Raw genomic sequence first — 22,629 nt, forward strand, 5'->3', positions numbered from 1 at the left:
ACGACGCCGTGCTCACCCTCGACGTCGCTCGGCTACTCGTCCGGCGTCCCGACAACGACGCAGACCGTCTCCGTACCGCGGCAGCTCGCGCAGTGGACGAAGCATCAGACGCTCAAGCTGCAGGTACTTGCTTCAATCGATCGCGTGTCAAAATCGATCGTTTGTTAGTTCAGTTAGTCATTCGGTTCTTCGTTGTTTCGTTGCCCGCGAGTGGATTATCGTTTCGAGATGGGTATTCAATCGTGTTTTTCCATAATTTGCGCGAGATTCGAGTTTCGCGCGTAGACTCGGTGAGGTGCGAAAGGTGGTCACAAGAGATACAAAGTGGAGTGGCTTAGGTCTGGAAGACTTTGTGTCAGCAGCCCCGAGGTAGGTCTCAAGGTCACCGCTAGGAACTTAATCTCTTCAATGACACGGTAAATTCTATCGACAGCAGGCTTGAGAAATTACTTTAACCTTTGAGGCACATTTTATCAGAAATGGTTATTGTTTGTAAGGAAATTTTAATTTCCTTTTTTTTTATGATCGAAGAAATTAATAACTCTTACTTGAAGGAAAAATGATATTTTTATTAAGTACATTATTTTAAAAAATGCCTTTTCCTTTAAATTTTGTGTCTAAAAGAATTTTCGAATTTTTTATTATAGTACGATGAAAATATTTAATACTTGTCAATTATTACCTAACTTTATTTATATTTGAAGAAACTTTATAATTAAATTAAATGTTTTTTCCCATGGACGAATTTTTGTTTTGAATTTTACAAAACTGTCAACGCATCTTCTTCACCTCGAAACACTCGCGATTTTATCGCCAGAAAAAAATTCATCCGCTTGCAGAGAGACGTGCCAAAATTCACGCTTGATCTTTCTGCACATTCGAGCAACTTTTCTTCATTTGCTTTTTAAAATCGTGTACTCGCGTGATCGCTTGATTTTTGGCTCACCTCATGCCGTAGCGTCGCGCCACGCCGAAAGGGAAAAGATAAAGACGAACGACGAAAATAGAATATCGCTTCTTCTTTGACTAGACACTTATGTACGCGTACGTATGAGTTTTTGATGTGCTATTAAGCCTACTATTTTACACATTTTCCCACATGATATACCCCGTGTTATTACCGTACATCAGTCCTCACACAAGAATAATATGTGTTTTTCCTGTGTTGATGAAAAATACTTGCGAAGCAAATATTCGTTTACTTGATTTCTTATGTTTCGCATGTACATAAATAACATATGTAGTTTTTTGAAAATTAAGAAAAAATCTTATCTAATTAAAAACCATATTATCTTTAATACTATCTTACTTTTAAGTAGATATTTCAGATGACTAGTCAGTTATGATTAGTGTCATCTAAGAACGACTTTCTATTTACGGATTAAAATAACTCTCAATGTATGTCATATACATAAATGTCAATATGTAAATGATTTATTAATGGATATTTTGATACCAATTAACGAAAGATTAATAATTTAATTTTGTCAAGTCTCTTGCCTTGATATTAGTTTAAAAATCATTGAAAATAGATAATCGGATAAATGGAAAATAAATTAATATAGGATTATTTGTTCTACTGTTCTTTGGCTTCACTCGTATCTCGATTTCACACGCAATGAAACTATTACAAGCCGTGAGATTTATTTATTCTCCCCTTGTTTGGCTGTAGGAACCAGCAGTGATAGCGGTGGACCGATTGCACAGGTTTCGATGGAGCGGGGGCGGAGGAGGAAGTGGCAAGAAATCCTCTTCCGGCCCCCGCAGCGAGAAGGCTGAGCGCCTTCGCGAGCTCACCGAGAAGCTCAAGGGACCAGCACCGGTTCCACCACCCAGAAGACCGTCACGAGTACAGGCATCCTCCCCTCCTCCTAGCGGATACCAGCCGTCGTCTCAAAATTATCCACAGGTGAGGAATTCCAACGTCATGGTGACGAGAGCTTGACGTCTATTGCTACGCATAAACGAATGATATTTTACACAACTGAACTTTTTTTACTTTTGAACGTTCACTATTGCCAAGAAAAAGAATAACTATTTATTTTTAATATTTTAACATTATTGCAAAATTAGACGTATGAAAAAATTAATAATCTGTGATATTTGATACAACAATTCTAAAAAAAATCATCACAATAAGCAAAAAAAAATTAAAAGAAATGTAATGTTATTTTTTAATATTACAAACACATAAAGGAGATATTCTTTTATTATATTTATAATTGTAGAAAACATCTTTGTTTGTTAAAAATAATGGTATTATATTAGGATGGAATAGATATTTATTTGTTATTAAATTTTTGTAGATATGCATACACAAATTAAAAGAATCTTTATTTTCCTTTAATTTGTAATAATTAAAGGCATAATTAAAAGAAAAATATAAATTAATACCGAATATTTGAAATATTTAATTTTTATTTTGAGAGAAATAGAAAAGAGTTGCAAATATATCGGGATAGACTTTGTAGAATATAGCCGAAGCATTGACTTCTCATTAATGAATCTCAATGCCTATCTTGTCCCTCATTCCGAGAAGAGTTTTGCTGAACTTCACGATTCTCGCGAGACTTCTTTGTCACTATTTCGCTGAATTCGGTGCATGCCAAGGCGTATGTAAATGATCGTTATCTCGTAAACTACAGAAATTCACGATTGTCATTCCGGTTCTTATAATTTTCATACATTAAATTTCTATTAATTTACTACCTTTAATAAAATTGCTATAATGTCAATAATAACATTATTACTTGCAACAAGAATTATTATACATGATATTAATCTTCATGTCAAGTTACGCAAATTTCAATAACATTTAATCTACGATGATACTTTAATCGTGCATGATGCATAAATATTCTCTGATTTATCGTCTACATGACATTAAATATTTAATTGAAATCTACCACAAATATAGTGGGTGTATATGCAATTCGAACGAGGAATTTTTGGCAGATTTAATCTCTTCAGACCTTGTATACGTTATAATGTACCTAATATGCATCAAATTTGAAGACATCCGTTAAAATTATTTAATTCTATCGACATCATCTGAGATTAAACGTACATGTAATATAATAATGTACGTGTTGAGAAAATAAAAAAATTTTGAACAAAATTATTTTTTTTAGTATGAATTACTTATATTAATATAGTGCTCTTCAATTGAATTAAAAAAAATTTTTTTTAATATGATTCCATTCAAAATCAGGTCTGAAGGAATTAATTTGACGCAATATAAAGCCAGATTAATTTTTTGTTTGTTTTTCTCAGACGGGTTCGAATCCAAGTTGTGGCCGTTTTGAGGGTCGCTCATCTCACCGTAGTTATACATACAACGAGGGTAATCATCATGGTAATAACAATCAGCAATCTCAGCAGCATCAGCAAGAGCAGCAAGAAAATCCGAAGACGATAGTCCGCAGTGAGAGTGTCAGTGAAGAGTGTCTCAGTGATCGCTCGGGAAACAGTGTATACCGGAAGCCATGCCACGACTCGAGGAAGACCTCGAGATCAGGCAGACCAGAGAGAAACAGTGATGACGTCAGTGACCTCAGGAGCAAACCGAATGCCAGTGCGGAGGCGGCGAAACACTTGAGACAGTACAGTGATTCCGTGGTGGACAGTGCTACGAGTGTAGACGATTTGTGCGATAACCTGAACGCTGCTTCCGTTGGCGGCAACGAGGGGGAGGCCCGGGATGCCATCACTAGGCTGGAGCCGCGTGGGCTGCTTGCCTTTCACAGGTCCGGCGCGCCCTATAGGAGTGCCTCCTTCGGCCAGGTGGACTTTAATCAAGGTAAGCTTCCGTGTGCTGCGGAGACTTGCAGGCTGAGCTCATTAGAGGCGTCTTGCGAGCTAGGCTTAATTAAACCAATTACAGCAAGACTGATATGCAGATTGCGTTTACTGTAAGATTTACTTTATCGTCATCATGCTAAGCAGAAGGGAAATCGAACATGTCCTCACGCGCGATTAAGTAGAGTTCTTTAGCTATATAGTTTGGTCGAATATTGGAAAAATAAAATGTTATTTTTGAATATTTGACTATAATGCGGACAATGCTATTTTCATCCTCGGAGTCCTTCTCTTAATCCACGATCTACACGTGTCTTCGTAAGATACTTTTGGAAACGCGGAACTAAACGCCACGGTGACAGTCTTGTATTAGGTTTCAACCCTGAACTACATACCGCAGTAGTTTCGGTTGCATAATGGAAGACTAGAAATAAGAAAAGCACTAAGTGCGGCTGTCAACAAGGTTCGAAATTCTAATGACAGTAATATAGCATTTGGCATCCTTGACCTGTATATGCGTACTATTTGCTTAGATTACCACAAGGTTTCAATCGCTTCGCATATTTATATCTTTAAAAAGAATTTTTTACACGCCCTCAATATATAAGTCTAAATCCGAGACTAAATCTTACTGAGATAAATGAAAAAGGAAAAGATAATTTTTACACAAATTTATCAGTACAATAATCTGATTGTATCTTTTTGTAAAGACGTACATTAAAAACGATTTTATTACTAATAAATATTAAATATTTGTTTAAAATTAATTTTAATTAATTTATTATAAAAATATATTATTAAAAAAATTATTAAAATAATAACAGTTCATACAATTTAAATAATAATATATAAAAATGAGCAAAATATTATTTTCACGAAATATTATTTGGACGATACAAAAAGCGTGAAAAAGCGACGCCTCATTGGCAAGGCGGAAACACTTCACACTTCCGCGGCAACAAATCTTTTGAGACACCTTTTACGCACGAAAGACGAGCTGCGAGGGCAGATAACCAGGTGTTTTGAAATATCGTTGCCAGAACTTTTCTGTGCTTGCCCAAATCTCTTTACGCGAGCAGACGTAGAAGTCAAATCTACTTATCTGACTTTTCTATTTATGTACAGAGCTTGAATAAATTTTATTTATTCATGATATGTGTTCAACTATCTGCATTTTTTGTAATTATTAGTTTAACTTGAAATTTCTAATTTATCTTGAGTATTGCAATCGTAATTAACTACCCAATAAAATGTACTCAAATATATACAATTTAATTATTAAAAAATCAACTAAAATATGGAAAAATATCCATTTATGACGATTTGGTTCTTTTAATGTTGAATTTGTATTTTTCATAATTCCATCTTTTTAAAGACACAAGTAAATAATGATATCTATGCTTATAAATAGTAAATAAACTGTAAATAAACATTATAATTAACATACAAAACATTGTTCCTGATTTAGAATGTTGAAAGTAAAATTTGGCAATATCGCATTGATTTATTTCCGCAGTTTAATTGCACAGAAACAAATTTTCTATCGTATATATCTTAATCGGTTAAGCATGTTCCATGAAAATCCGTCAATGAAGTGCGCGCTGCTACTCGCGTCTTCGTGATCTCTCATCTCGCACAGTCTGTTTGTTATTATTGGAATGGTCCTCCACCTCCTCGGCTTAAGAGCACTGCCAAACTTACGTGACACTCGAGGAGGTAATTAGAATTTCCTCTCTGCATCTCTCGTCTTCTCTCACGACCGAGAGGCGGCCTCACTGTTGCTCGGTGCAAGAGTACTCGAGTTATTATTGAAAACGCTCGTAATATGCATCTCTGGAATACATCAGTCGAAAGGTATCTCTAGAGGTCCACTTGAATTTGTTCTAAAAGTTTTCTTTTAATGCAGTTAACAGTACAATGTACAAATAGTAGCAGTATGTTCAACGTATTTTGGACTAAAATCTAAATCTGTCTTATATCTTTTCTATTATTTATTTCTCCATTTTTTTACTTCGAAAAAAAGTTTTGTCATAATTTATTTGTATTAATACTATTCGAAAAAAATATTTTATTAAATTTAGTAATAATACATTATATTTTTATTTTTGAAGCTTTACAGGAATTAAAAAAATCTTCCCTATATAAGATAATATGATTCTAGAATTGATTATTTTATTGCAATGGACATAATGACTTTTATTCTGTATTATCCAGGTGGATTTTCCATTTACCATAATTACATTAATCTTACAATGTTAATATTACTTCTCATAAATATAATTCGCGTAATATTTTTTCGTTAAATACTGTAACTAAAATACTTTGAAATATAGAACAAATATATAAGAATAAACTTTCTAACCATTCGTAATTTTCTGCAAAAGATGCAGATTTTACTTTCAGCGCAAACTCGCACTTTCCTCTTCCAGCGAATCGACAGAAAACTCAGCCGATCGTAACATCTAATCGCTCCGAAACCAAAGACATTCGAGCGAGCACATTACCTCGTCGTCGAGGTGATGTCACTCCAGGTACCACGACACCTCAAAACAGCCCCAATCGACAGAGTCCAAGGACGTCGACGCCCAGCGTCGACAGCGCCGTCGGCTCTGCCGAAGGTCTGGGTGTTTCTCAGCAAGGAAATCACGAGGAGATCCGACCCAGAAGCGATGGTTCAGACAGTCTGGCAACTTCCAGTGCACTCACCAGTCCAGAACCACTAGTTCCGGAGACGAATCAAATCGAGCCCAGGGTTGAAACGGACGCGCCCACCGTTGAACTCGTTGGTCACGAGACCGTGTACCCTATCGTTGAAGGAAACATCGTGGAGGAAACCATTCAAAAAGGTGAGATTTTGAAAATAGAAGTATTTATCAATATGCATATTATTCTCATGGGCCTCAATATTATAGAATTAAAACCGCCTTTAATTTAAGAAGAAGAGAATGAAAAAAAAATATATTTTTTCATAATTGTTAGATGTTAGAAGTATACTTTGTTTATATTCTACTTTATTTTATTATTTATAAAGGAAGAAATTATGATACTTTCTACAATCGATGTTTGTTTTTCAACAATTAGATTTTATTATTTTGTTATATTGTATCATTATATTTTATTTTATATTTTACTTAGAGTTTTATTTATTATTACATTAATTTCTAATTTCCACGTATTATTTTAATAAAAAGAATTGCGTGTGCCTTTCTCGATACATCTTGGCGTAATCCCGAAGAAAAGAAAAGCAAAGTTTTCACTCACGATAGTGGCTCGATTGTATGCGTGAGAGAGATATCTCAGTAGGATATAAAACGGAAATACACTCGCGTGGGAGTCCGCGAGTGCGCGAGCGAAATCTGCTCACCCGAATTTCTCGCGCGGCGTTGCTCATCGCGAGGAAACAACGGCAGGAAGCGAACGATGAACAAGGCGATGGAACGATAGTCGCGGCGACTTCCTCGTGATACTGTCGTCATCAGTTGAGAAATTCGCGTTGGTTTATCATTTATTGTGAATAGAGCGCGGTTCTAGCCATATGAAGGCGGCCGTATGTGAAGTCATCAATGAAGATGGCTATAACTCAATGACGCTCAAACGTCTATTTCCACTCTGGCACCCACCGTTCTGAAAATAGTGCCGGCGCAAAATAACATGAAACTTGCGTGCACCTTTGTACCCGTGCTCCTGTCGATGCACCCAAAATAGTCCTCGTTCTCTCCGGCGTTTCCCGACCCCCGCATTACGCTTTGTCCATCGTCTCTGACATCGCGATATATACATATAATATGAACGCCCGCTTGATTTGACCCCATGTTAATAAACTCTGTTCTTCTGTGTGCAACAATAAATTCTAATGCTATTTTTTAGTTCAATTTGGAGAAAAATTGAAACGACTTTGGAATTAAACTCAATATTGTTAAATTTTGTCATTAGTGGTCTTTTTTAATCTAAAGCTTAAGAAAAATCAAGAAACATATGTTTAAAATTATTTTATAAATAATAAAATATTTGATACAGAAACAAATTAATTTTTTATAATATGTATATTTAAAAAATTTACTTCTTACAAACTAAATGAAAGATCACAATTTTATATAGTATTAGAGGCGGATAAGAACTTAAGAAGGATTGTAGGACTTAGAGCTAATAAATTTTCAGCTTTTTAGCAGAAGTATAATCAAGCCAGAAGATATGCGTCTAAGAGAATGTGCCTAAGAGTTTACTTCTATTCTTATATTCTAGTCTTAAAATATATATCTTAAAATATAATCTTTAACTGTACAAACGTTTCGAATCAAATTCACCGTATAACTTAAACAAAATATGTTTGCTTTATTGTGAAAATTTGAAGCTTGGAGTTTAAGTTTCGTAAGTTTCAATATAAATTCCTATCTAATTGTATTACTGATTGCTAGAATTATATCAATATTAATCGATTAAGTATAAATAGGCGATTAAGAATAACAGATTGGTGAAAATGACTTTTTAGAAACCAGGATAGAACCACACGAGGTGATCATCACACCACCTCCGGAGGAGCCGCGACTGAGTCAAGCGAGCGAAGGCAGCGAGGCGCCGAGCGAGACGCCCTCGGAGGCGTCCTCGCCATCCGGCAAAGCGAGACGATACCGGGGAGACACTAGCAAGAGGAGGAAGGGCGTGTACATAACTCAATGGCCAGAGCCTTTGGACGCGGACAGGAACAAGCTGTCGGCTCAGAGCAGCGAGGAGAGAGACGAGCCACCTGCGACGCCCAGCGACCTGTCCGACTGCGAGGGCCACACGCCTCGAAGGTAACCGGAGAACCTACCAGACCTATCGAAATAGAACGGAAGTGCGCCTGACATGGACACGCGACGATTTAACATATTCTTTTTCCATTCTTGCGTTAATAATAACCTTAGCAAGGCAATCGAAGTTTTACATGTAAAGCAAGGATAATCTTTACGTTCCGATTGCCGATTCGGCTTCTTTTCGTAAGAGAGAATTCTTTTACGGAATTGACATTTTAATATTTTTCAACTTTAAAAGCATTTGCGAAGCTTTTGTCGTAAACTATACACACAAATGTATAACATTTAAAAAATTCTCTCTTATTTTTTGAAAATATAAACTTATACGTTTTTTCATATTTATATAGTTCATGTAACATTTTTATGTAACATTTTTGAACTTTAATATTTTTGAAGTTTAAAAAATTTGAAAAGATTTGTCATCAACCACACACACAAATGTAACATTTAGAAAATTCTCACTTATTTTTGGAAAATATAAACTTATACGTGCCTTCATATTTATATAGTTAAAAAATTTTGATTTCACCGAAAGCTAAAATTTTGGTTCAAATTCTTAATGTACACATCATTTATGAATATCAGTAAATATTAATATTTTCTTCTTTTTACATCAAGGTACAGCAAGAGGCCCCTTCGCGGGCCCTACGGGCAGATGCTGGAGGCCGAGATGGCGAAACCGCGCACCACCGATATCGCGCTCGAGGAAGGTCTTCGTCCTCGCAGAAAGATCTCCGCAAATCTCTCGTACAACGCGAGCAGCAATAACAACAGCGGTTCCGAGCCGCCCACGCCTTGCCACCATCGGACGACCTCCAGTCCGACGAAACTCGAGGGACTTCCGGGGCCGAGTCCTGAGCTGCTCGCGGAGCTGCTGAGAGGGTCCTCGGAGAGGGTGGCTCGCGCACCGGCGCATCGAAACGTGAGTCAGAGATTATCTTGCTTCGATATAAATTGCCGGTTACAGTGCCCCGGCTACATTTCGCCCATTTTTCGCGATACGACCGAGATAAGAGCGAGGGAGGGCCGTAAAGTATCCGCACGATTCGTGCAGCGCATTTGTTATCGAGACATTTGATGCATGCACAATGCACGCTCCTTTTGATTAATGAACGAGGGAAATTTCGCGCGCGTCGGAAAATTTTTTCTTGCACATTACACGTATATATTATTACATCAAGGTTTATATAAAGTAAATGCGGTTATTTATTTTTAATTATTTTATGAGATATCCTAAAGCTATCAAATTTATTGAATCGTTTGTTTCAAAGTTAATTTTTGAACGATACATAAAGAAAAAACTTAATTGTGTCATTCATTCATTTAATGTTCTTGTAATATCTCTCTTCTCTGTGGCAGAAGTAATTTATTTATATCCTACTCTGAACCATGAATATGACTGACTGACTGATCCTCGTCGACAAATACTTCATGTTAAACGTATAAATCTCGAGATGAGACGGTCACATTTCGCGCTAAATGCGTGACATGAATACGAGCCAAAGAATTCTGACTCCGCTTCTTCCTCGAATTTCGCTTCTTTTCTAAATATCGTACAAAGACGCTGATCGCAGGCTTATCTCCCTGTATCGCTGACTCGTGCATCAGCGTTGTAACATATCTGGCCGAGAGGCCACGCAAAGGTAAGCGCCGGTAAACCGAAATCTACAGTCCAAGCGAAACGAATAATCGTGCTGGCGTTCGCGCGCTTGTTCGACTACAGCGCCGAAAACATAATCTAATAATAATATACGGCCATATTTCTCGGATGAGTCCGTGCCTTGGCCAGTGCACTCGACGTTAGTATAGAGTCCCTATACGATTCTGGCACGGCGGGGGCGTGTACGTAGATATTCCTGGCGGGTTAGGCGTACCTGGGGACCGACCGATCCTCAACATCGATGCGATGATTCGCCACGATCGTCTTGGCGCAATCTCCGCGACCTTGCGCAGTATGTATACTCTTATCATCCTACATTGGAACGTTGGTTTTTTTCTGTAGATCTTTTTCAATAAATCTGTTTTATTTATCAGCAAAACCCATTTATATTTTTGCCATACATTTTTAAAAAATTAAAATAATACACATACTTTTTTTTATATAGAACAATATATTCTGGGAGTATTTCTAACGGTATAAAAGTTTAGTGAATAAAATTAATGAAGAAATGATTAGGGATTTAAATTAGAATAGAGAATTATATTATTGGTTATTTTTTAAATTAGAAATATTGCGATAACGTTGTTTAAGAAAACAAGGCCGCGTTGGAATGTTCTCTGATATTGAATTCTATTTCACGAGATAACTCTACTTACTAATTCTATTTGTAAATTATGTCAGATGAAATTAGATTTAAGCGACATCGAAGGATAACATTGAAGGATTTTCCGAAATTATGTCTAGACATTTTCAATGATTTTATAAGTTCGCACCGTTCTCTGGTATATTTCGTGGTAGAACTTTACACAATTCTGATGTGCTTATGCAATGCACGCGTCCTCTATCTACGTTTGCCGTTTAGAAAGAACAACCAAGAACCGCGGGAACGATAGGCCCGTTTTATCCATGAGTCCTTGGTGGCCGCAAATATATCACTTAAAGATGTCGCCATAACTTAGTCACGTTCTCTATGCCGATTAGAAGTCAAACGGATCCTCATGACGCAATCAATTTGTTCGTGATCGTAGGTCGTAGGGTATTGAGCGTGAAATGTTAAAACGTTTGTAGCTATCAGTAATAAAGTTCAATTGATCTTAGCGTTTCAATGTTATTTGCTAAACGTAGCACGTGAGAACTTCTAAATTTAAGAAAACTAAAATAGAAATGTATGTTTCGTAAACTTTACTGAGATTAGCTGAAAAGTTAGACCCGCGAAACGTTCGTATTTTTTATTAAATTATGTTTTATACTTCTTACATTAAATTAGGCATCGATTCCAATAGTTTCCGCGCCGACTCCCAGAAAGCCCTTATATTAATATTATATTCAATTTTATTGTTTAAAAATGTATGGCAATCTGAAATAGAAATAATGCAATTTAAATGTAATTTCATCTAAAATGAATCGTAAGTAAAAAGGTCACGTAAAAAAAATTACAGGAGATCTCGTTGAAAAGATTATTTCTATTCACGTGCCATATTAAAAATAAATTCGCAGATATGCAGTCGATTTAACAACGAGGAATGCATTTCTCCTTAGCGGAGGAGATATTCCATGAATTTCTTTGCTAAGATTTAAAGCATGACTGAATTTTAATACGAATGGCGCGGACGAAGATTAATGAGGATTTTCGAAGAATTTATATCGTGTATTGCGACGATACACACACGGCGGAAATTAGTCACGCTGAAAGAAAGCAAAGTTGTGTCTGCTGAGAGAAAGCAGAATTGTTTATGACGCGAAGTGGAATGCATTTACCCCGATATCTCTGTGTGCGCCAGTTATAGTCATCGCGACGAGAGTAGTTTCGCGAATATCCCCGGAGACGTTTTTATATCTGCAACGCGAGATGGAAACATGCGCCGATACCCACAGGTATCAATTGTGCATTTGTACGCAGTCGCGTTTTCATCGGAGAGAGAGCAGTGAACTATTTCTTCCGCGAAGAGACCTTCCGTCGACGTCATGTTTACCGTTGACGTCACTACGCCCAGGCATCGTGAATTTTGCGTTCCATTCATGAAATCCCCGAGAGCGGAGAATGACGTAATACTAAACACCTACCGTCGAGTAAAGCTCACGAAAGCTCGTTGTTGAGTACTTTATGAGAACCTTTTCAATGTTTTACTATTACGCGAAATCCAGTCTTATGTTTGTATTACATCGGCTGTACATTTTGCATTTTTACCTGATAATTATTACGAAAAAATACATAGAAATTTAAAATAAAATATCCATTTGACTTAAAACAAAAATATTTTAATAAATTTAATTAAAAATTTATGAGTTATTTTTTATTTTGAAAATATAAATTTTATAAACAATTTTATTGAAAAGTGTGATTTTAGCAAGGCATTTAGTAATGAAAAAACGTATAGTTATGAAAAAATGTAATTTAATTCCGTAAAAATTTTGAAAATAATTTTATGTATTTTATACGCACATATATTGACATAAATTGTGAATACAGCTTTCATTTCATATTTTCCTCTTTATTTTGTTCTTACTAAGAAAAAAAGTATTTTATACATATTTTGTACATGATTTATTATAATATTTATTCATTCAATCAATAATCGGCGCTTTAATAATGAAACAACGAAACGCGGTAGCGTACGTCCAAGCATTCCGGCGATGTATTCTTGAAGTAGCAAGTTTCCCCAGACGTGATGGAGTAGTATGCACGGTACCGGGAGTACAAATTCGTTACTTTATCGACAGCATTATCGGTAGAAGTTTAGAGAAACTGCGGCCCCAACGGCAGAAATTCGACGCGCGAGAAAGCGCGTCGGCGCGCGAGAGATACACGACGGAGTATAATGAAAGGCTCGTCGGCCGGCCATAAACTTTCGAACAATAGCGTAATCGTGGTTCCATTGACTGTTAAGAGGTGCGGACACGACTAGATACGTGGGTGGTATCGGTAGGTACCGACTTTTATTACTCGCCGATTGTATATCAGTCTCTCCGGAGTAGACTGTAAAGGAATCTCGTGCATGCGCGATATTAAATGTATTTACGTTCGATATCGTTGCAGCAATTTTCAAGACTTGGATAAACTTCTTAACAGGATCTTCTTTAATGTCAAACCGATATAAAAATATTGCAAGCCGTATTTGATAATTGATATCTCTATTGACTTTCAGATTTAACACAGCTTTGTTTTCTGTAAGATTTTTCTATTTTATTTCTCAATAATTTTTTAAATATTGATAAAAACGTACGCAATTAAACTGTCTTATTTCTAAACAGTATTATTTTTTCTAATGCTATATAATTTTATTATTAAATATTTATAAATTTTCTTTTACAAAAAAATAAAATTTGCGATAAATTTCTTTCGAGTGAATATTGTGTAAACAACATAAAGGAACATTTTAAACTTGTGGGTGCTTACGTTTAAAATGATCCTTCTTTATGTTCTTAATGAATATCCACTGAAAAGAAATTTATCACAAATTTTATATATTTACATATTCTATTACTTGTGAATGCTTACGTTTAAGATGATCCCTTTATGTTAGGACCTACAGAACGTCGATTTCGAACAACGATTTATTAGGGAAGTGCTCTTGGCAATGATACTCTCGGTGGTTTGCCTTCCGAGAGGAGCTACGAGCGTTTGAAAACATTTTTCGGTTCTGCCTGGGATCGAATCCGGGATCTCTGGCATAGCACTATAACAATCTCATGCGCTGCCTGCTACGCCATCCTCGCACTTGGATCATAATTGACAAGAGTGCTTTTAATTAGTTTTAATTTAAAAGAATTTGAGTCGATATTGTTCTCTCTCGATGCTCGCAAATAGAAACGTCCATCATAAATCAGTAACGCGTTGCTTTCGCAATACCCCGCGACATTTCGATCGGATCGAAGAATGATCGTGAAACTGCGGAGTGATGCATCTATATGCGGGGCCTCGTGGCAGGCCAGGATGTTGCCGGATAATCTATGAATAAACCGACTAGTGCAACGCGCGTGCACTAAGTAGTTGCACCATTCGCTGCGGGGCACGTTACCGGGAAATATTTAAATATTTAACTTACACGATGGTATAAACCACTTGGCCGGCTGATGCCTGTAGTTTCGCAAGCGCGGGCACTCGCCGTTGCGCGATATTTAATTCGATCAAATCGACCTTAAGATCGTGCACACAAGGCACTTCTGCCTGTTGTGAGTAAACAGAAATGCATTTTCGAGTCGTTCGAGCCTCTGCTCAACCCATAAATGTGCGTAACTTTATTATCGTGCTGTGAGCACAAATCTACGTGTTTGCTCGCACGTTTGCGCAATATTTTATATTGGTTACACTTTTGTGCGTATCATTCTGAAAAAATGCGAAATTGAATGCTTTAATATCGGCTGTTAAATCTAATAGGCCTTTTCCTTTTATTTAAAATATTTTTGTTTTTTTTTTAAATATGTCATTTATATTTTATACTTGTTCTTCTTTTTCTTTTTACCGAGGACTTTATCGTTTATTTCGATATTAAGGGAAGATGTTCTTTAAGCAATATATTTTTATAGTACGTGCAATGATACTATTTGGAATAATTATTAATTAAATTCTTAATAAAGAATAAAATGCTTCTCAAATTTCCGACACAATTCACAAATGAATAATATAATATATTTCTGGATATAATATTTGTGAAAAATATTTAATTAATATTTTCTTTTATGTTAAAATGCTTGACTATTTGCGTAGGTAATAAAAAAATATCCATGTTAATTCGCGAGTCAGTAATTCGCGTACAAAACTTACACACGGTGAGAACAATACAACGTAACACGTTGCATTCTGCAGCAGCGCGATAAACTCGCTAAATGCGCCTCCGAAAAGTACGAAGCGGCGTTTCGATGTTCGCCACAAGCCTGGGCGCAGACTAAACAAGCATCGTCGAAATAAATATAGGCCGCAGGATGTTGCAAAAATGTGATAGAATAATCCAGCGAGTGTGCGTGCCAAGCCTCAATCACGAGCGCATTCCGCTTTAAGAAAAATCGTCGGCGTTTCGCCCATCTTGATGACACTCACGTACGACCTTTGATATAAATCACGTCATCATTACTATTTTTTTATATTAATTTTCTCGTATTTTAAATGTCAAAATGTTTTTCATAATGTCTTTTCTGAGAAATTATGAGAAATTGAATTAAGTTTTTAATTAAGCACTGTTTATTGTACTGTACAGTTATACCATATTATGTTTTAGTATTTTTTTATTTTTAATTATTAAATTATTTTTATTATGATTACATTCATTATATAATAACATGCTAGTAGTCGAATTGGGAGGACGCCTGCACGGAATACAGGAGATCCGAGTTCGAATCTCGACCGTAATATTCTTTGCAATAAATTATTTACAGTTTCTAAGATACTTATTAAATCATTAATAGCTAATTTTAAGATGCTAATTATTTGCAACAATAATGTTAAATTGCTTGTCAATTTAATTCGTGATATTACTACTTCGGTTTAGGATTGTGTTTTAAGACCGACAAATAATCGACGCACAGTTAGCTTCAATTGAAAATTGTATAAACTCACAAGACATATTATTAGGCACGGAGAATCGTCTTCATCGAATAATATAATGTTTTTCACTCATGTCAAATTGTTTTTGATACAGTTCATACATTTATATTAATATATATGCGAGTGCAATATCTATCTTTTGAATACAGTTTAAGTAATTTTATTATAAAGTTATAAAAGATAAAAAATGAAAATTTTTTCCAATAAAATCAGAATCTATAATGATCGTTTAATAACTAAACATAAAATACTGAGATTTGATTTAATGAGATTTACGCAACGTTTAATAAAAAGCGTGGGAGGTGTTTACAGATCATCGAATTTATTTAAAGCTCTGATCTTTACTATGTTAATTAATCATTTAACAGAATTATATATTCTGTAGCTGTTTGGATTTAAAAATAAAAAAATCGTGCATTGAAAAGATCTCCTTTCTTCCCGCTTTATACTTAATGATTCCCATCGGAATGCATTTCTAGCAGCAATGATTGTGCCGCTTCCGATGAACGAGCGCGGGTGGCGGAAATTGATTCTCATTGTCGAATAAAGAAGAAGCGTCGCCTTAATATATGTCTGTTTATCACGGAATGTATTTGAATTGAAACCTTTAAGAGCTTATCAATTCCTTTCGCTCGTCTGTTGCTGGTAAACACAAAAGCCGCACGTCTCCGTGAAACGACGTAGCCAGCCGGTCATTGTTCTCGCACGCTCGGCTTGCATAAATCGTACGTTCAACTTCTTTAACGGAATCTTCACGTGGACGAGTTTATTCGGGCGTGAGTCCAGGCTCGTCGCGGCGCGGGGACGCGCTCGCGGTCGCGAGAGTGTGAGCGAGCGCACCTTGGAGCGAGTTTACGGGCCAGAATGCCGCTCGGCTATGAATTAGATCTGTTATTTGAAAGAACAAAATGTACGGTTACGCGCGAACGACTTGAGAGCCGTAGTCCCGGTCGAACATCGTCGTAAAATCGAACCGCGTCTGCCGGCAAACGTGCGACTTAAATTTAAATGCGACCGACGATCGTTCGGGACGTTAAGCGGTATGCTAAGCTTTAATTTCAAGCGTGGCATAAACTGGTGAACATTCTCGAAATTTTTACAATATTTAATTTTACTTTTAATTAAATTTACGGTAATTCTATTAATAATTTACGATTTTTACTTTTGAAAGAGGAATAGTGTCTTTTTCTTTTAATTTTAATCGCGGTTCTAACTTTTCGTTTTTTTCTAGTTTTAAGAATTAGAAAAAGACAAAGAGCAGTAAGTTGAATTTAGTTAAAGTTAACCCAGGTAGTATCTATTGATTCATATACGTTTTATATACGTCTCTTAAACGTATCCAATGCTTAAGAAACGTATATAAAACATGTGCTACTGGGGAATCTACATTGGTAGAAATAGTCATAAGTTGCAAAAAATAAACTAAGCAAACCACGGATTTTATTGATATTTTCAATGGTACATAGACTCTAAAGAGAAGTTTCACGATGCAAGGCGATACCCACTCATGGTTTTTACAGCACGAAACATATATCGTAAAATGTAATCTCTCTATCCTGATCCCAAGAAAAAGATATTGGTAAAAATATTATCTATAAATAAATAATAAATAATAAATATAGATAATATAGATAGTTATAGTGGTGTAACGCGATGGTAACAGATCACATCAAGCCGTATTGCGTCCTGGTTGTTTCGACGTATTTCTGCATAATTGAGATTAAATATATTACTCGAATAGGAATATAGGGGAGACCTATTAGTTTAACCTATCTAATCTCTTCGTTACACGTAATAATTTAATAGAAAATTAATTTTGAATCGTAAATAAATTAATTTAAAAAAAATTTTATTATTTATTTATTTATTGTTTTATTTATTATTATTATGCGTTTGTTTAACCTGGATTCGGCTTCGTTGGCCGAAATTGGTTCTTAAATTTAAGATCGTATTGAGTATAATTTAAGATGTCATAAGCCAATTACAAAGCAGTATTAGTATCTTAAGACATTACTTAAGATGGTCTTAAAATAAAAACAAACTATGAATAAATATCGGCCTATATTTTGTTTCATTGATCTTATAAATGGAGAGAGAGATGTGTTCGTTGATCCATTATATTACATTTTTTTTTTTCAAATGTGTCATATCAGTTTATTATTCTTTTCTTCAATAGCGCATTTATATTATTGATTTTCATTGTAATTTTTTCGATACTGTTGATGAAGAGCTCTGTGTAGCACAAAACAGTCAGGTTTAGTAATTAAATGTGAATTTTTATGCTTTTAAATAAACATTACGTTTGACACTTTAAATTGCTTGCTTTATTTTGATCTTGTTTTGTTTTATTATGGTTAGATATTAACACGAGCTTGATCCACGATACAATCACATTGGTCTCTCTTCACTCGTGAGATCAATAAAACAAGACAAAGAGCCTACATTCAGGTTAAACGAACACGTAGTAATAATAAATAAAACAACAATAGATAACTAATAAAAATGATAAATCCATCCATAAGTTAAAACGGTTAAAAATTAATATATTAACGTTTGAAATTAATATTTAGTAACATTAATTTTGGAATAGCAACGATCAGTAACGGTCTTCGCCCAAATCCGGCATTAAGGACCTGTTGCACAGTAACGAGGTTCGCAAGGGTTAACCTGGCGCTTCAATGCAAGGTCGCCTCTCGTTTTCTCGTAGGACAAGGTCGTAGGAGGGGAAGGACGGTGGCGGTGATGCAGGATACGGCGATGGAGCGCGTGTAACGTGTAATCCACGTGAAAAGTACGCGCCGGCGTCCTGACGCCCGGCTTCCGTCCTCTCCACCGCCGCTATTCTCTTGGACATCGATCAGCTTCCTGGTAGCCGTGCGACGGGTCGCCAGTTTCAGGCGTAACGCCGCGTCTAACTGTTGCTCCTCGCGGAAAAGCTGCGGCAGGACAGCACGCGGAAATCTCTGTTTCGCGCCGCGATCACTCTTGATCCCAATATCGTGCTCGATAAATCGAACGTGCGTATAAGAAAATATTGTTCTTGCAGAACGATTTCTAGACCTTTTTTTCTTCCTCGAGCGCTATAAAAAAATCTCGATAAATCGATAATAATAATCTGCACGATGTGATGCTGCGACAGGTAGCTAGCAGATAATACGGGACCGATTATTGCGAGTGTCTCGATCTACGCGATTCCGGCACGTCGCGCGAAAGGTTCGATGTATGCTTTATACGTCGAGGAGCAATCTTTCGATGTTAATCTCAAATCATCCAAGCTCGTGAGTAATTGAGATTAAATGTGTTATTCGATTGTATGGAAAGAGAATTTAGAATTATTTGTTACAAACAAGCTTTAGTTTAACTTTAAATGTCTTACGCGAAATGTTTTAGCGACCTTTATTTCGCGCGCCATTTATTCTGTGCAACATGATGAGATTAGAAAGGTGAATTGCATTTCCATCGAATTAAATGCTTCAAAGTTGTAGAAATAAACGATTTGGCTTACAGATAAATTAATAGATTACCGTACATTTATTTTTGATGATAAAATAACACTTCTGTCAGATGCAACTTGCTATAATATTACGCAATAAAGCAAATTGTGTAAAGTTAAATAATACTTTTCTCGCATTAAATAAACAATCTCTTTTCGTAAATAATAGTATATTCTGAAAATATCGGTGAATCGCAAAGTTATCAGCATTTTATATTTATACGCGATGGGAAATTCGGCGGGAAGAGGAAATAAAGCAAGTCTGGCGCGTTTGTTAGGAATCGACAATACATCTATTGTTATTCGAGAACAGAAGCGACGATTACCTCGTTCGAATCGAATCCTTGATCAATGTAATCGTTTTGCGTTATATCATCCCTCGATTTGCGGCGTTATATCATCTTGTGTCATCCGTTTGTTTCGTTAGGTTAAAATAACCATAGCCAGAGTTGTGTATTACATGAGATATGACTGTCAAACATGGTCCAGGTATCGCTCCGCTTCGATTTTCGATCCTTTTTTATTCTCTCTCTCTCTCTCTCTCTCTCTCTCTCTCTCTCTCTCTTTCTCTCACACACTCTCTCTCTCTTTCACTTTCTCTCTCTTCTTGGCGAAAATTGAAGTAACGCGGGCGACCGGGTGCAATTACAGGCGCGTCGCGACGCCTCCGTCATGCGTAACAGGTTGTAATTTCATTCGAGCCTTGTCGACGTACAAACTTACGTTGAAAGTGTTTACTTGCGATCGCGTGGCACTCTAAAGCGACATGAAGCGTACGGATAAGTACTTGTAAGTAAGTGAACATTTTTCAACTCGTTTAAGCACGGTCGCACGCGCGCGACCAAGCTCTTAATGATCAGACGTTTAATATACTTCGTTATATTGAGCGATCGATTGCCATACAATTTTTTTTCTTTCAAATTTCTGTAACTTCCAATAAGTTCTCTTCTTACGAAACAACTAATATAAAAAACTAATATTTTATTGTATTGAAGTCTATTTATAATTTAAATAAGGCTTGCATTTTTTCATCGTTAAAATTTAATTCGTAAAACTTTCTGAATTTTTAATAGTTTATAACGTAATTATACGTATTACTTAATTTGATTCTAAAATTTTTAATACTCTTTTCTACCTAAATTTTTTATTACCTTTTTTTAGGAAACGGTTGCACTTTTTTATACTATATACTATAGGAAATATTATTAAAATATGGTTTTATTATGTGTGTGTGTGTGTGAAAGGATCAATTGTAAAATATGATTTTTTCTGCAGTTGTTGAGTGTTTTTGTGGAAAATTCTTAATTATTCCGTGAACATATTTAAGAGTTAATCAAATAATGTCGATCACTTTGTGTCACTGGAGAGCTACGCTCGAATTAGCTGTGGTTCTTTTGTCAGACGAGCTTTATTCAATTTTTCATGCATTTCAAGGTTTCTTATATTTTTATATTTTGTGTCTACATCAAGATTTCTTGTTTGTCATGCTATTCTAACTATGATATATATTTCTTTGAAACCAAGTTAGAACTTGTCATGCAAATCGATCGAAGAATTGTCAAAACGTCGCGTACGAATGTCGGGATTGTGACTTTTCTTCTTCGACACGTTTCAGTTTCAGGAAATGTGCGTTTCCTTTTCTCTATGTCATGACTACATTGCGAGAACATCTATCTCTGACCTTGTCTCGTCGAATCATCTCGAAATTCCGCAAATGAATTGCAACGAAATCCCTTTGCATGGATCTATTTCTTAAATTTATTTAAAGTAATGTGTTGTTTATTAAAGCTGATCGATGTTTTACATAATAATGAGACAAATAGATATTCCGCAATTCCCGAAATTCATTCTTTCAACAATGCCGTGAAAAAAATTCAATAAATTTTAATACATATTTCTTTGAATACTGTTAAGTAAACAATTATAGTAAATAAATGTTTACTCAATAAAAAAATGATAATTTCAAAAATGATAGTAATTAAATTAATGGTTTTCGTACCAAATAAATATATGTATATGTTTATATTTAGTAAATATTCATTCGAACAAATATTTATTAAAATTTAGTATTCTTTTCAGTGCGATTATCAATGATCTTGAGTGTATAATTTATTCTAATTAAAAAGCAGAACATTAGTCTATCAGATTTCAAGCGCTCAATTACCACAAAAAAACATTGATTAACAATTAAACTGTTCCGTCTGGCGGTATTTGTTACGTGTACGCATAGTGGCATAAAACTAAGTGCTCGCATAATAAAGCATCGCCTTATATAATAGAATTACAGTCACGTAATAAAATCAATTGCAACTGTCTATTAGCAATGCGCTATTAGATAATTTATTTTTCTTTTACGGAAAACGATGGAATACAAACGCGTTAAAACATCTTTATTTTAAATTTTAATAAATAATATAAATTGTATATACAGAAAAGAAGGAGCAATTATTTCGTTAGAGAATTTACGCGTAAAGCTGTTGAAAAATCTTACATTAGTTACGCACTTTCTGCTGTTTACTATAAAAGATGAAAGCTCAGATGTACGGATAAACGCCGAGCGTTTGCGATCTAACTGTACGATTAATTAGCAAAGAGAACTCACGTAATTAAGCGATCGCTTAGCGGATGATTATGCTCGTGCGGGATCAAGGGGTCATTATTGATTCCGTAAGTGAGTTCAACCCGATAGAACGAAGAAAGATTGAAGTGTGAAAAAGAGACAGGGGGAGAGAGAGAGAGTAGCGCGGATGAGCTTGCAAGCTCACGGGACGAAGCGGGGGTCTTTAGTCACGATGCTAAATATAACGAGCGGCCGGTCGGCTCGTACATGACGCGTTCGACGCGCGATCGCCCGGAGGCGCGAAAGCTCCGCGTGCAAATTCCCACGAGCTTTTAAAGAGACCCTGTCCGAGCGTATCGAGAGTAGGCGTACAGACACGCTGAGAGACACACAGCTTTTTTTTTTCTCTCCGACACGCGCACCGGTTTCAGATACGACGCACGTACGAGCGCCAATGAACAGCCAAGCTCTTTTATCTTGAGCCGGAACTTGCGCAACTTTCGTTATACCGATCGTTCGCGGTGATTGATGTTCAGGTTCAAAGTGTATATTGTTCTCTCTTTTAATATGGGTTTTCTTTGAAAAATGACACTGTTGGAAATTTCGCGAAAATCGTGTATTTTCGCAATTGAAAATAACGAAATGATACATGCAGAAAAGATTCTCGAAGAGTATCGTGACAGTCGATACAGATTGAGAATATAAATATTTTCATTATGTATTTTATTTTTTGCATTGGTTTCTTGGAAATGCTTTTCATCATGGAAATTTCCCGGAATTTAT

General features: G+C 35.9%; 1 protein-coding gene across 1 annotated transcript in view; it reads left to right on the forward strand.

Annotated features, from left to right (window-relative positions):
* Positions 1-22,629, forward strand: part of LOC108770404 (rho guanine nucleotide exchange factor 17) — a 56,936-nt gene that overhangs the window by 16,653 nt on the left and 17,654 nt on the right. Inside the window, exons 4-9 of the mRNA XM_018521976.1 lie at positions 1-123; positions 1,673-1,909; positions 3,274-3,799; positions 6,183-6,644; positions 8,288-8,591; positions 9,210-9,513. Coding sequence (XP_018377478.1) covers positions 1-123; positions 1,673-1,909; positions 3,274-3,799; positions 6,183-6,644; positions 8,288-8,591; positions 9,210-9,513 — 1,956 coding nt within the window. The remainder of the gene's footprint in view (positions 124-1,672; positions 1,910-3,273; positions 3,800-6,182; positions 6,645-8,287; positions 8,592-9,209; positions 9,514-22,629) is intronic.

Source organism: Trachymyrmex cornetzi, unplaced genomic scaffold (assembly GCF_001594075.2).
Source record: "Trachymyrmex cornetzi isolate Tcor2-1 unplaced genomic scaffold, Tcor1.1 scaffold127, whole genome shotgun sequence".
NCBI classification, from domain to species: domain Eukaryota; kingdom Metazoa; phylum Arthropoda; class Insecta; order Hymenoptera; family Formicidae; genus Trachymyrmex; species Trachymyrmex cornetzi.